The sequence below is a fragment of the Drosophila kikkawai genome, chromosome X, assembly GCF_030179895.1.
Source record: "Drosophila kikkawai strain 14028-0561.14 chromosome X, DkikHiC1v2, whole genome shotgun sequence".
NCBI classification, from domain to species: domain Eukaryota; kingdom Metazoa; phylum Arthropoda; class Insecta; order Diptera; family Drosophilidae; genus Drosophila; species Drosophila kikkawai.
The window spans coordinates 4,461,970-4,476,287 of NC_091733.1; the positions used below are offsets into that span (position 1 = coordinate 4,461,970).

A 14,318-nucleotide genomic window follows, 5' to 3' on the forward strand; every position below is an offset into this window, starting at 1 on the left:
TGATATGTTACATGACAATCGGCAATTCAGTTTCGTTGACGAAAGTCCATGGCGTGGATCCACAGTAGTCCGAATTCGAGTAATGTTTCTGCGGAGATTAGTGCGTTGTTGTTTTAACTGTTCTAATGAAGCCATGTTTGCAAATTAATTGCTAAAGACCAAAACAACTGCAGCGATACTACTGCTACAATCTGGCAACCTTCCAATGTAAATACGTACGTGTGTATTTCACTTAATTTGAAACTTGAGTGAAATTGCAGTGCCAATTTGAGTGAAATCGCTGTGCAATAACTTACGATCAGCGATATCCAAACGAAGTAACAAGAGTGAGCGAGATGACTGAATGCAACTTAACGGCTTGGTTGACGATGAGGCGGGGGTGAGGGCAGGAACAGCAATTAGAACAGCAAGATCCAAATGAAATGCATGCGGCGAAGTAGCGGTTATTTCCTCTTCCTTATGATGCGGCAGTGGCGCAGGCAAGGGGGTATGTACCCGGGTGGTGCTCCAACGACGATTGAGACCAAAATTTCCAACGACGAGAAGTTTCTGCAGCTTTGGGTGCAGCTACAGCAGCGAATTGGGTAGGAGATCTGCGGTGACTCGATTCGAACCGACAGACCCGAGACTCCAAGTAGAGCTTGGAGACGACAGCGACAGAGAGGCACACGGTGACCCTTCCAAGTATAGCTTGGAAGCGACGCGACGATAGAAATCTCGAGACCGAATGCTCGAGACCAATGCACCGTTCGACTTAACCTCACAACACATGCACGTACTTTTGTTCTTGAATATTTATTTAATTATTAGGAGGTGCCATTAATTTATATTTCATTAATAAGTTCAGTTCAGTTATTTTGACAAGAGTGCAGTTACAAGAGTTAATTACAAGAGTGGTCAGAGCCAAGATAAACATCTAATCATAAAAAAAAGCCTCTCCAGCGGAGAAAGAGAGATCAGCTGCATTCGCTTGCAAATGTGCCTAAACGTAAGATAAACTGGGTTGTGTCTTGGCTGTTTAATCCAATTGGGTTTGACCCAACAACTTTCTTGAAAATATTAAAATTATATACGCGCAATGAAGCAGCAAAACACGTCTTTTATTTGTCACAAATATGTATGCATGTATGAAGCTAATGCAAGAATAACAACAACACACGTGTCTCTCACATATTGTTTGTCTCAAGTGTTGTTCTCTCCATTTCGCTCATTCCTTTTGCTTTAGCATACTGATCGGCGTCAACTCATGTATACATGCAGAAAAGAGCACGAAATCGTTTTGCGAGTGTGCGTATGAGCATGTCCGAAAATGTCAGTGCAAGACAACAAACCTTATTTAAGAGTGCCGATCACACTCTAAGTGCCGTAAACCCAGCAAGCATTTTATGAAAATTCTGATCGAATTGGAGTCATTTTCGACTCTCCTTTCTAATTAAAATGAGCATATATGCGCTCATTTTCTGATCATAAATGACGCTGTCTTCGGGAGAAAATGGACCGCTAGCCGCGACTCTTCTGGAAGAGTCGTTTCCCACTCCTCTTTCTGCCAAGAGGGGACTCTTATTCGAGTCATATTTTAATCGAAATTTGAACGTTTGCAACTCATCTTAGTAGCAATAAGGGGAATCATTTTTGAGTCACATTTATAGTAATGAGGGACTCTTTTTCGAGTCATATTAGAATAGAGAATATATAAAATTATTATATATGTATATTTACATATGATATAACAATATTCAAATTTACAAATAATATCAATAAATACAAAAGTATTCCACTCGCTTTCTATTTGTTGCACGATCTTTGGCACACATTACCTATTCTCACTGAGCTTACCAAGTTACTAAAGCTGAGTTTAAAAATGAGAACATTAGCAAACGATTGAATTTTTTTTAAAAGTACGGTTTCAAAAAGATTAACAACAAAATGCAGACTCCAGAATGAACGTAAAAGGGAAAGTGCGCGATTAGGCTCTCCAAGCTCTCTGACCATATGTAAATGCAAAGCAAGAAATAATCTCATTTCAATCATCTGGATGATCAATTTTCGATTGCTTTACAATTTTGCTTTGCTATTTTCTAAATCGTATTTAAAGGTCACTTACGACTCTTTTTGAAGTCATTTTCGAGTCATTTATGTAAGATGGGCGAGCCCCCAAATGTAAGATGGGTATTTCCCTCTTGTGTTACGTTTATTATAATAATTTTTCGGATATTATATGTTTCTAAAAATGTGCAAGTTTTCTTTCCTATTATCTGCTTCTTCCGTTTTCTTTTCAACTTTTGTGACTTTTTCTGCTTCTATATCTGCTTAATTTCAACTGTAACTGCTGAACTCCCAAAACACAATGAATAATTCTCTCTCTGTTCCTGCTTAGCTGCTGTCAGTTCCAAGCTCTCGGCCTGCTTCGATCCCTTTCCTTTTTACATTCGGCCATTCCTGACTACTCATCTGTCCCAGATGACCAATCATCCTCGTTGTCCTGGACATATCACCACAGCTTCATGTAGTCACAACTGGTTGAAGTGTTAATTGGTCCTTCGAAATCTGCTGCCTTCCGAACTTCGTACCTCCCATTCCTCTTCACTTTTGCAACCTCGTACGGTCCCATGTACTCTCCAGCCAACTTCTTTCCAGCTACAAACTGTGTCCGGCGTATAGCGACTAAGTCTCCCACTTTATAATCAGCTTCCGGTTTTCGTTTTCGGTCAAAATTCCTTTTATACACTTCCTGCGCTCGTTGAATCTCGATCTTTGTCTCTTTTCTTCGACTTTCCTGCTTCTTTTTCAAAATTCTGCGGTCCTCTATGGCCGACTTTTGGGACTCACTCATCTTCATGTAGGCCAACTCCTGACAGCGGGCGAAGATCTCATCGTGGGTCGACTTCTTCTGCAGCAGCTGGCACTCCTTTTTAGCTAGTGACTTCTCCTTCTTAGTGCCATCAATCTGGGCTTTGCGCAACTCACGCAGCTTGTGGTTGCTGTCCAGATCTGATTTTAGGCTTGCTCTTCGCGGCGTCTCCGCCAAACACTCTTGGGTTGTTCCAGCATTGCAGCGGGTCAGCTTCTTGGTCACTCCTTCATAGCCAAGGATTCTTATATATCCATCTGTTGGCGGCTTCTTCAGCACCTTCTTCCGCATCTTGACTGGGACTTCTGCGACTGTATTCACGGCCTTGTAGTTCTTGATCAGCTGCGACACTTCTTTATCATACTGCTTTGGCTTCTCACAAGCCTTTTCCTCCAGCTGGGAAGAAAACTTGTATCCGTCGGCCGACAGCGAAAAGTTAAACTTCGAGACGAAATCGAAACCCAGCAGCGCATTATACTCAATGTCCGCATCCTCCACTACAACAAAGTTGTGTGTCGTCAACTCCTGATCTACTGCAACCTCAGCCAAAAAGTAGCCAACTGGGCACGTCGTCCTCTTTCCAAGCCCACGCAGCTTCGACGCACATCTTCTCAAGATGACATTCGGTATTTTTTCAAAGACATACTTGCGCAAAATAGATACGTCGGCTCCCGTATCTACCAGACACTCCACTTCCACGTCGTTGATGGTCACCTTTTTCATGCGATTTGCACTGCGTACAACTTGAACATCTGCAGTTGATTCAGGGCAATCCCTTGACATGTGGCCCTCCTCGTTACATCTGAAGCATTTTACGGCAGCCCTGCAATCTTTGCGAAGATGATCTGCAGATCCACAATTGAAGCAGTGATTCTTTCTGTGGTTGAACTCGCGCTGCATCCTATTGTCCGGCGTCGACCTCTCGTTGTTCGGCTTGAACGGCTTCTCGCCCACTCGTTCGTACACCTCATACTGCTCCTGTAGCTCTTTATACGTTTTGCAACAATAGAGAGAGTATCTAAAGTCACTCCTCATGCTTAGGCCGTCAACAACATAACGGATTACTGAACGTACATCGATGTTTCCAAGTGACGCAATCTTTTTCATCTGCAGTAGGTATACATGAAATGATTCGTCCTTGCGTTTCTTCCGAGTACGGAGCTGCTCATGGACATCAGCACTGCACACATATTGACGACTAAACTCTGTCTCCATCAGCATACGCATTTCTGCATATTGATGAAGAAACGTAGACTCCAAAAATAATTTTGCAGTGTTCACCATTTTCGCCCGAGCCTGAACATACATTTGCTTTATGTTCAACCCGTAGGCTGCAGCATTCTGCTCAAAATTGTCGAACCAGTACTTCACTGGAATGGATTCTCCGTCAAACTCTGGAATAATTTTCGCGAAGCTTTCCGCTGTAATCGAGCATCCACTGTTCTGCTCCTCCGCTCCAAACTTTATGGCAAGCAGCTGCACAAGGTCTTTCAGCGTTTTTGTGTTTTCGTCGATCGAGCTGCTCTCAACTGCTATAGCTGTATCAGTCTGCCTTCCACTTGTTCCGACACGATTCTGCATGCTTCTTCTTGCAGCCTTTTGTTCTCCTCTTGATTCGGAAAGTTCATGCATGCTTTTAACTTCATCGTCATTCTCCTGTTCACCAGCTTTACCAAAGTTATCCATTCTGATAGTTTTATCCGCTGCGACAGATCTAGTGTAATACGGCTTCACACTCATTCCCTTCCGCTATCCGCCTTTTAAACTTCTCCGGACTTGCAATTTTAGGTTTGGACGAGCCCCCAAATGTAAGATGGACGAGCCCCCAAATGTAAGATGGGTATTTCCCTCTTGTGTTACGTTTATTATAATAATTTTTCGGATATTATATGTTTCTAAAAATGTGCAAGTTTTCTTTCCTATTATCTGCTTCTTCCGTTTTCTGCTTCTATATCTGCTTAATTTCAACTGTAGCTGCTGAACTCCCAAAACACAATGAATAATTCTCTCTCTGTTCCTGCTTAGCTGCTGTCAGTTCCAAGCTCTCGGCCTGCTTCGATCCCTTTCCTTTTTACATTTATTAGCGCATAAGACAAATCTTTTTTTAATCATTTCAATGACTTCAAAAGGCAGTGTGATCACGCTACCAGCCTCTAAATGTCCCTCTCCATCTTTTTCTCCTGTGAGGGAGCCTCACAACCGGGGCAACGCTTTTGCAGTATTTAAGTTGATTTTCTTAGTACGTAAGGTAATATATAACTAGTATTAAGTTAGGCAAAAACGACAGACACAAAGACCCAACGAAGGGCGCACTAATAAGAAACCCACTAATAAGGAAGCCAGCCGAAGCTCACCCGAAGCTCTACCCGACGCCGAAAGCAAAGCGACGCTACCGGCGGCCTATAAAAGGGCCCCGGCAAGCCGTGCCTCTTTTTCGGATAACCAGCAAGCAGACCAAACGTGCCACGGAGGAATTTAAATTGGATAATTACAACCACGTGCCGGCGAACAACATGGAATTACAATAAAATATTGGTGAGCTGGCCAAGGACCAACCCCTGCGGGGGAGAACTCGGAGTGCGAAAGGGAACAGCTAGGTTTAGGAAACAGCTAAGTTTACCAACATTTATAAAATAAACTCTGGACATATCGATGAACACAACAGCGAAAAATTATTTACCCACTCTCGGCAGATCACCCTCCCGGCGCCACCTTACTTCTGGAGAGCAAGGGCCACCGGCACATGGCCAGCGTGGTCGGCAACCCTTCGCTTCTCCTTTCTTAGAGGAGGGGCCGGTACCACGGCATGCGGGATCGGTCTTCTTCCTGGTAAGGTGTCCACATTTTCTCTGCCGAGGCGGCGAACCGGAACCCTTTTCCAAGACACCCAGGGCGACATGGATTTGCGTGGCCGGCGGCCCTCATCCGGATCCCTCTGTTCGGGCATATCGGGGAAACTGGATCTCGGCTTGCGGGACCGGTCTCCTCCGATTCCGGACGACCCCATCTCACCCAGAGGCGGCGGGGCGGTACTCGGCATGCGGGATCGACTCGCCGCTTCAACATCCCTTCTGTGGCTCTGCGTAGCCGGCAGCTCCCATTCGGAGATCTGGGGAAACCGGTACCCCGGCTTGCGGGATCGGTCCGACTTCGGAAGATTTGCCTTCGTCCCGTATCTGGCAATCGGACTACGGCTTGCGGAGCCGGTTGCACGGATTTCTGGGTTTTCTGACCATCGCCTGCCCCATTTTTCGCACCCAAATAAACATACCGGCCTCCGGGCCCGTCCTTTCTCCTGCCTGTCTCCGTAAAATTATAAATATTTTCTGTAGAGGACTCCTGGGCCGACTGAGCCATTATCCTGGCCATAGCATCCTTACACTCCAAGCTTCCAATGCGCTGTCCCTAAATCTAGTTATTTTTCATGTAGTTAGTACCAACTTACGTACGACTTAATAAAGACATCCAACGCACGCCGCGTAAAAACCCTAAAAGTTGTTTGTTTTCTCGTTTCGAGTGTATTTTCAGATTAAAGCCATTCTCTCAAAACAAATTATAAAATTTATATCATATAGTTTATTCTTTATTTTTATAATTTTTTATTTTATTTGTATTTATTTTTTTTTTTTTGTATTTATTAATTTATTCATTATTATATTTGACTTGGTTCTTTCCTTTCCTTTCAGCCTACGGGGACCTACATTTGTTTGGACATTTAATCTGAAGAGTAAGGAAAAAGCCAGTAAATGGACCCTAGCTGGAGTATGTCTTTTGCTGCAGACTTAAATATATGTACCAGAAAAATGTCCTTTGGAACTCTTAGAAATTATTAAAATTATTTATAGTTTTATTGGTATTTTCTATAGCTGCTAAAAACCCTCCATATGAACCCCGAGGGCACCGGCTGGGCAATGGGCACTGTATTAACCCGGGGACGGGTAATGCATCGCTGCGTGCTCCGTCCGTGATAATACAGTATCTGGCAAAGGCTACGGTTCAATTCCTTCTTCTCCAGCGGTTACACCTTTGATGTGACGGGAGCAGGTCATGTCAGTTGCAACGGTACTGCCGCAAAAACGACGTAGGGGAAGTTAAGCCGCTCACGTACTAACTCAATACAGACTGGGACCTTGAGAGTGTGCAGCTCTCCAAAGAGAATGAAAAAAGCCTTCTCCGCTCCTCGAAACCAGGTACCAGCTCCCAGCGCAGGGACGGGCCAAAGCGGTCGAGCGAAGGGATAAAGGCTGAGGCGCAGTACAAGGCTACCCTCCACATGCAGAATCGGCTCCAGGAAAAAGCCGCTCTATTCCCAGAGGACAAGGTAAAGCTTACCTGAGCCGTTGAGAAGATCGCCAAACCCACATGAGATCGACGGGTGGATTCGCCAACACGGTGGAGGAGACGCTTGCCAACAAAAGGCAACGCTCAGCCGAGATTGCCTGTATTGAGGCACCGGGGAGCAAGCGGCAACGGGGGCCTAAGGCTCGTTGATTTATTGTATGCACGGATGGAAGAAGATCCCGAAGCTCCGATGCCCACATTTGATGGTGCTGGGTGACTAAATGGGGTCAAAATCCTAAAGTGCATGGATGACCCGACGAGAAAGCGACCGACGCAAGCGGTCTGCCAGTTAGAGGCGCTGTGGGAGGGAACCAAGCTGGAGGTGGTGGACCGGGAGCTAATCCCATCCATTCCAAAGGCGAAGGTAATCTTCCCCATCGCAATCCAAGCGGACCGGGCGCTGAAGCGTTAGAATCCGGATAGCCCAACCGCGGACTGGAAGGTTCTGCACGTTGCGGCCCCATCACCCAAGGAGAGAGGGCAAAGTGCAGTCCTCCATATAAACAAGGAGGCAGAGGACATCCTCTATCCCAGATACAGGAAGATGGCGTGGGGCATGGGTAGCATATACCTGCGCCTCAAAAAGCGCCATCCCGGGGGAAAGAATGCTTACACCCTAATGGCAGGAGTGGTGGAGAAGGACCTAGGTCTGGAAACCATCGTGGATGCCGTCCAGAGAATGACGCTGGATTAGTCCGACGAAGGAGAGGACGGTGACCTGACCGTAGAAGTCAACCCGTCGTATGGAGGTGAGCCCAGTACCCATGACAATCAGGGTACTGCAGCTCAACCTCCATAAGAGCAAGGTCACGTCGGCGGAACTCCTCATAGCCATGGAGCAAGGATCCGCCGACATAGCTTTGGTCCAGGAGCCATGGATCGCCTCAAGCAATGCCATCGCCGGACAAGTCCACAAATTACAATTTGCTCCATCCACCAAAGGTAAGCAGAAATAGAACCGCCGTACTTGTACGGAAGTGTCTACCATAGCGCTACATGCATCCAAGAAGATGCTTAGCAGCACATTCATTAAGTCTACATATCGGTGGTGCGTCCGACTCTGCTGTATGGAGTCTTAGTGTGGTGGCAAGCCACGGAGAAGAAAACATATAATAAGCTTATGGAGAGAACCCAGCGGCAGGCACTGATCTGCATATCAGGGGTGCTGAGTTCAACCCCCACCAAAGCACTCGAAACCATAATCGGTATATATCGCCTAGATATCCAAGCGCAACTGACGGCAGGAAAGGCGGCACAACATTGGGTTGCATCAGGAAACTGGTCTCTACAAGGTTTCGGGCACAGTTCAATTGGTCGACATATGAGCAGTACATCTGACTACATGGTACCCAGAACGTGCCCGGATGTAAACACAACAATATTCATGGGACCAAATGACTGGAAGTCAGGCCAGGACTTTGCTCAACACCTCAATATATACACCGACGACTCCAAGATGGATGCAGGAGTCGGAGCGGGCATATACTGTTGAGACCCTGAAATGAGGCTGTCGTATAAGCTACCAAGCTACTGCAGTATATTCCAGACGAAAGTATTCGCCATCAAGAAAGCAGCAGAGCTTGCGTAGAGCATAAACCGTCCACATGAGGCGGTCAATTTGTTTGTAGACAGTCAAGCGGCGATAAGATCCATGCAATCATCAGCGGTCAGTTCCAAAAATGTACTGGCAAGCAGGGAGTCACTAGATAGCCTGAGCACGACTAAGTCAGTAAGGATATAGACGGTAACGAGACCGCGGACGCACTTGCAAAAGAAGGCGTCGAACTGGCGAGTGAAAAATCAGAAAACGTCCCTGTCTCCCTAAGAACGCTCCAAAGCGAGCTGGAGAGGCGGGCTGACGCAAGCGCAAAAAGCAGGTGGAGGAGTAATTCCGCAACCTTTGTTTACATTTTCGAAGTGAATAATAAAATTTTCACTGTTAAGGAGAAGAAATCAGAGTTGCACCGAAACACTATTGCCTAACTATCGCCAAACAACGGTGGTTGAATTTATATGCGCAAAATTAGAAATTTCGGATCGGCAAAACCTTGGGGGTTTATTCAATGAACAGTGGATGCGGATTCAAACTCTGAGGGAAGACCCTATAAAATAAGAATAAATTAAATAAAGACTTTTGTGTAACAAAATATAGTCAGTGTTTATATAAGGGGGTCTTCTCATTGGACAATTTTTTTTTTCGATTTTTTTTTGCATTTATTTATAGCTTGGGGTGTTGTGTATATGTCCCCAAAAGGATTTTTAGGAATACGAAATACTTCAGAAAATACAGCCTTTTTTGTGAAGCAAGGTCTTCGCAAAATGAGATTTTTTCAAACTTCAAACGCGTTTATCTCGAAACCACGTTTTTCGAACTGGCGGCCATGATATCTCCAGTTCAACTAAACCGATTTTCATTAAACAAAGTGGAATCGACGCCGAATTGTCACCATTCTCGGGTGACGGAACAGATTTTTTTTTAATTTTTTTTCTATTTTTTTTTACACTTAACTACAAAAAAAAGCCCGAAATCGAAATTTTTGAATAGCCGCCATTTTGTTTAAGAAAATTAAAAAAAAAATCTGTTCCGTCACCCGAAAATGACATTTATTCTGATTATAACTCCGTATTTTTTTTCATTTCGGACGCTTTGGAGACCCTGAATCGTAGCCGCCAGGACGACACCTTTTTTTTTCACCACCAAGTTTGAAGTCTCATTACTCTTTGAACAACCCTCGTATCGAGGCAAAAACAATTTTTTCTTATTTACTTTGAACACTTTTAAAATAATTGGCGGTGAATGAGTGGACTGTATTATGTATTTCTTAGTTTTGTAGGTTTTATTAATGATTTAGCGGGTTTACAAAGTTATAAGCGGGTTGCGGGCGGTGAGCGGTTGCGTTACTGTACAAAGCTTGATAAGCGACTTTGCGTGCGGTTGCGGTCAAGTATAAAGAAGCAATAGAACTGGCGAAGAACAGCGTGCAGAAAAGAATAAAAATGCAAAGATCGCGTGATGCGCTAATACATAGACAAAAGCTGCATTTTCGGCTTTGCGTGTGAGCTTTTAAGCTTTCATGTGAAGCGGTACAGTGATGAGCATTATTCTAGGTGCGACTAGATGAAATTAATAACAAGTAAAGAAGCAATGAAAATGACCTATCTATTTCTCAACATACCGGCCCCCCTGAACGACTGTTCAGTTCAAAGGAAGCACAGCAATTTTCGTAATAGGCCGCTTGTAGGTTCCTCTAGCTGTTTTCACTGTGACGACACGGACCCTCTGATCCTGGTCAGGATGCACCTCTACGACTCGTCCCAACAACCACTTGCTTGGCGGTTGATTTGACTCCTTCAGCACAACCAGGGTGTTCATGGCAATGTTCTGAGCATCTTGTTGCCATTTCGTGCGAGCTTGAAGAGTGTTGAGATACTCTAGATTCCAGCGTTTCCAGAACCCTTGGACCTTGGTCTGCAATTGCCTTCATTGCTGCAGTCTGTTGATGTTTACATCCAGGAGAGATGGCTCTGGTACCGAAGTGAGAGGCTGACCTGTTAGAAAATGAGAAGGGGTTTGCGGATTAAGACTGTGGTCGCTGGGTGCGCACAAAGGACGAGAATTCAGAAGTCCTTCAATCTGTATGGGCAGGGTCGAATATTCCTCGAATGTTAGTGCACTGCTGCCAACAACTCGTTTCAGGTGCAGCTTAATAGATCGCACACCAGTCTCCCAAATGCCTCCGAAATAGGGTGCAGAGGGCGGGATGAAGTGCCAATTAACTTCGTGACTCGACAAGAAACTCGAAAACTCTTCGTTTTGACTTTGGGAAATTGCGATCAGTTGCATTTCCGCTAACTCTTTTTTAGCTCCATGAAAAGTTGTGCCATTGTCTGAGTACAAATCCGAGATGGGCCCACGGCGGGACCAAAAGCGTTGAAAAGCGGCAATAAATGCAGATGTTGTCAGATCACTGACCAGCTCAATGTGTATCACCTTTGTAGATAGACAAACGAAGATTTTCCAAACTTTGGCGTCCGACCTGTAGATATTTTGATCGATACAGGTCCAGCATAATCTAAACCAGTGTGAAGAAAACATCGGGCAGGTTGAACTCGAAACTCAGGTAAATCTGCCATCAGTTGAGAGGCCGTGTGTCTTCGCTGCAAGAAGCAAGTTCGACAATTGAATACAGTTTTGCGGACGAGGTTTCTAGCTCCTAGAATCCAATATCGTTGTCGTAAACTATGAAAGTTGTATTCGACACCAGCGTGTAGCAAGGCAGAGTGATGATAGAGAATCAGTGAAGCAGCGAGTGGAGATTCCTTAGGCAGAATTATGGGATGTTTTGCGTCATAATTAGCCAGAGAATTGTCTATTCGACCACCAACAAGCATTATTCCTTGCTCATCTAAGAAGGGCGTGTAGTGGATTAACTTGGACTTCTTTGATAATTGTTGTCCGGTGCTCAACTGAGTGTATTCCATGCTAAAGAACTCTTTCTGAACGTGCGCAAATATCCTAGATCGTGCATATTGTAGCTCCCACGCTGCTAGGAACGGTTGGAGTGGGGTCCTTCCACGAAAATGATGAACGAAGCGAAAGCAGTAGCTGAGTATCCTCGGTAAGCGAGACCATGAGGAGATTTTATTGATCATACAGTTGAGCGAATTTCCGTCGCACAGTAGCGCCTCTCGAACAATTAGCGTTGCAAAAATCAAAAAAGTCATGTTCGCAAAAACGATTTTAACCATACTTATTCGACAGGAAATTTAACAAGTGAAAAATCAGAAAACGTCCCTGTCTCCCTAAGAACGCTCCAAAGCGAGCTGGAGAGGCGGGCTGACGCAAGCGCAAAAAGCAGGTGGAGGAGTAATTCCGCAACCTTTGTTTACATTTTCGAAGTGAATAATAAAATTTTCACTGTTAAGGAGAAGAAATCAGAGTTGCACCGAAACACTATTGCCTAACTATCGCCAAACAACGGTGGTTGAATTTATATGCGCAAAATTAGAAATTTCGGATCGGCAAAACCTTGGGGGTTTATTCAATGAACAGTGGATGCGGATTCAAACTCTGAGGGAAGACCCTATAAAATAAGAATAAATTAAATAAAGACTTTTGTGTAACAAAATATAGTCAGTGTTTATATAAGGGGGTCTTCTCATTGGACAATTTTTTTTTTCGATTTTTTTTTGCATTTATTTATAGCTTGGGGTGTTGTGTATATGTCCCCAAAAGGATTTTTAGGAATACGAAATACTTCAGAAAATACAGCCTTTTTTGTGAAGCAAGGTCTTCGCAAAATGAGATTTTTTCAAACTTCAAACGCGTTTATCTCGAAACCACGTTTTTCGAACTGGCGGCCATGATATCTCCAGTTCAACTAAACCGATTTTCATTAAACAAAGTGGAATCGACGCCGAATTGTCACCATTCTCGGGTGACGGAACAGATTTTTTTTTAATTTTTTTTCTATTTTTTTTTACACTTAACTACAAAAAAAAGCCCGAAATCGAAATTTTTGAATAGCCGCCATTTTGTTTAAAAAAATTAAAAAAAAAATCTGTTCCGTCACCCGAAAATGACATTTATTCTGATTATAACTCCGTATTTTTTTTCATTTCGGACGCTTTGGAGACCCTGAATCGTAGCCGCCAGGACGACACCTTTTTTTTTCACCACCAAGTTTGAAGTCTCATTACTCTTTGAACAACCCTCGTATCGAGGCAAAAACAATTTTTTCTTATTTACTTTGAACACTTTTAAAATAATTGGCGGTGAATGAGTGGACTGTATTATGTATTTCTTAGTTTTGTAGGTTTTATTAATGATTTAGCGGGTTTACAAAGTTATAAGCGGGTTGCGGGCGGTGAGCGGTTGCGTTACTGTACAAAGCTTGATAAGCGACTTTGCGTGCGGTTGCGGTCAAGTATAAAGAAGCAATAGAACTGGCGAAGAACAGCGTGCAGAAAAGAATAAAAATGCAAAGATCGCGTGATGCGCTAATACATAGACAAAAGCTGCATTTTCGGCTTTGCGTGTGAGCTTTTAAGCTTTCATGTGAAGCGGTACAGTGATGAGCATTATTCTAGGTGCGACTAGATGAAATTAATAACAAGTAAAGAAGCAATGAAAATGACCTATCTATTTCTCAACATACCGGCCCCCCTGAACGACTGTTCAGTTCAAAGGAAGCACAGCAATTTTCGTAATAGGCCGCTTGTAGGTTCCTCTAGCTGTTTTCACTGTGACGACACGGACCCTCTGATCCTGGTCAGGATGCACCTCTACGACTCGTCCCAACAACCACTTGCTTGGCGGTTGATTTGACTCCTTCAGCACAACCAGGGTGTTCATGGCAATGTTCTGAGCATCTTGTTGCCATTTCGTGCGAGCTTGAAGAGTGTTGAGATACTCTAGATTCCAGCGTTTCCAGAACCCTTGGACCTTGGTCTGCAATTGCCTTCATTGCTGCAGTCTGTTGATGTTTACATCCAGGAGAGATGGCTCTGGTACCGAAGTGAGAGGCTGACCTGTTAGAAAATGAGAAGGGGTTTGCGGATTAAGACTGTGGTCGCTGGGTGCGCACAAAGGACGAGAATTCAGAAGTCCTTCAATCTGTATGGGCAGGGTCGAATATTCCTCGAATGTTAGTGCACTGCTGCCAACAACTCGTTTCAGGTGCAGCTTAATAGATCGCACACCAGTCTCCCAAATGCCTCCGAAATAGGGTGCAGAGGGCGGGATGAAGTGCCAATTAACTTCGTGACTCGACAAGAAACTCGAAAACTCTTCGTTTTGACTTTGGGAAATTGCGATCAGTTGCATTTCCGCTAACTCTTTTTTAGCTCCATGAAAAGTTGTGCCATTGTCTGAGTACAAATCCGAGATGGGCCCACGGCGGGACCAAAAGCGTTGAAAAGCGGCAATAAATGCAGATGTTGTCAGATCACTGACCAGCTCAATGTGTATCACCTTTGTAGATAGACAAACGAAGATTTTCCAAACTTTGGCGTCCGACCTGTAGATATTTTGATCGATACAGGTCCAGCATAATCTAAACCAGTGTGAAGAAAACATCGGGCAGGTTGAACTCGAAACTCAGGTAAATCTGCCATCAGTTGAGAG

The 14,318-nt window shown here is 44.3% G+C and overlaps 2 protein-coding genes across 2 annotated transcripts in view; one reads left to right on the top strand and one right to left on the bottom strand.

The window, feature by feature from the left end:
• The window catches only part of kl-5 (male fertility factor kl5), an 871,112-nt gene extending 864,411 nt beyond the window's left edge, over positions 1-6,701 (top strand). Inside the window, exon 21 of the mRNA XM_070288586.1 lies at positions 6,538-6,701. Within this exon, the coding sequence (XP_070144687.1) occupies positions 6,538-6,637 (100 nt within the window). The 3' untranslated portion in view covers positions 6,638-6,701. The remainder of the gene's footprint in view (positions 1-6,537) is intronic.
• Positions 6,702-10,388: 3,687 nt separating this feature from the next.
• Positions 10,389-11,036, bottom strand: LOC121502189 (uncharacterized). Its single transcript, XM_041775192.1, has 2 exons — positions 10,725-11,036; positions 10,389-10,661 (listed from the first exon to the last, which is right to left on the bottom strand). The coding sequence occupies exons 1-2, from the start codon at positions 11,034-11,036 to the stop codon at positions 10,389-10,391; spliced, it is 585 nt and encodes a 194-aa protein (XP_041631126.1).
• Between the last annotated feature and the right edge of the window lie 3,282 nt (positions 11,037-14,318).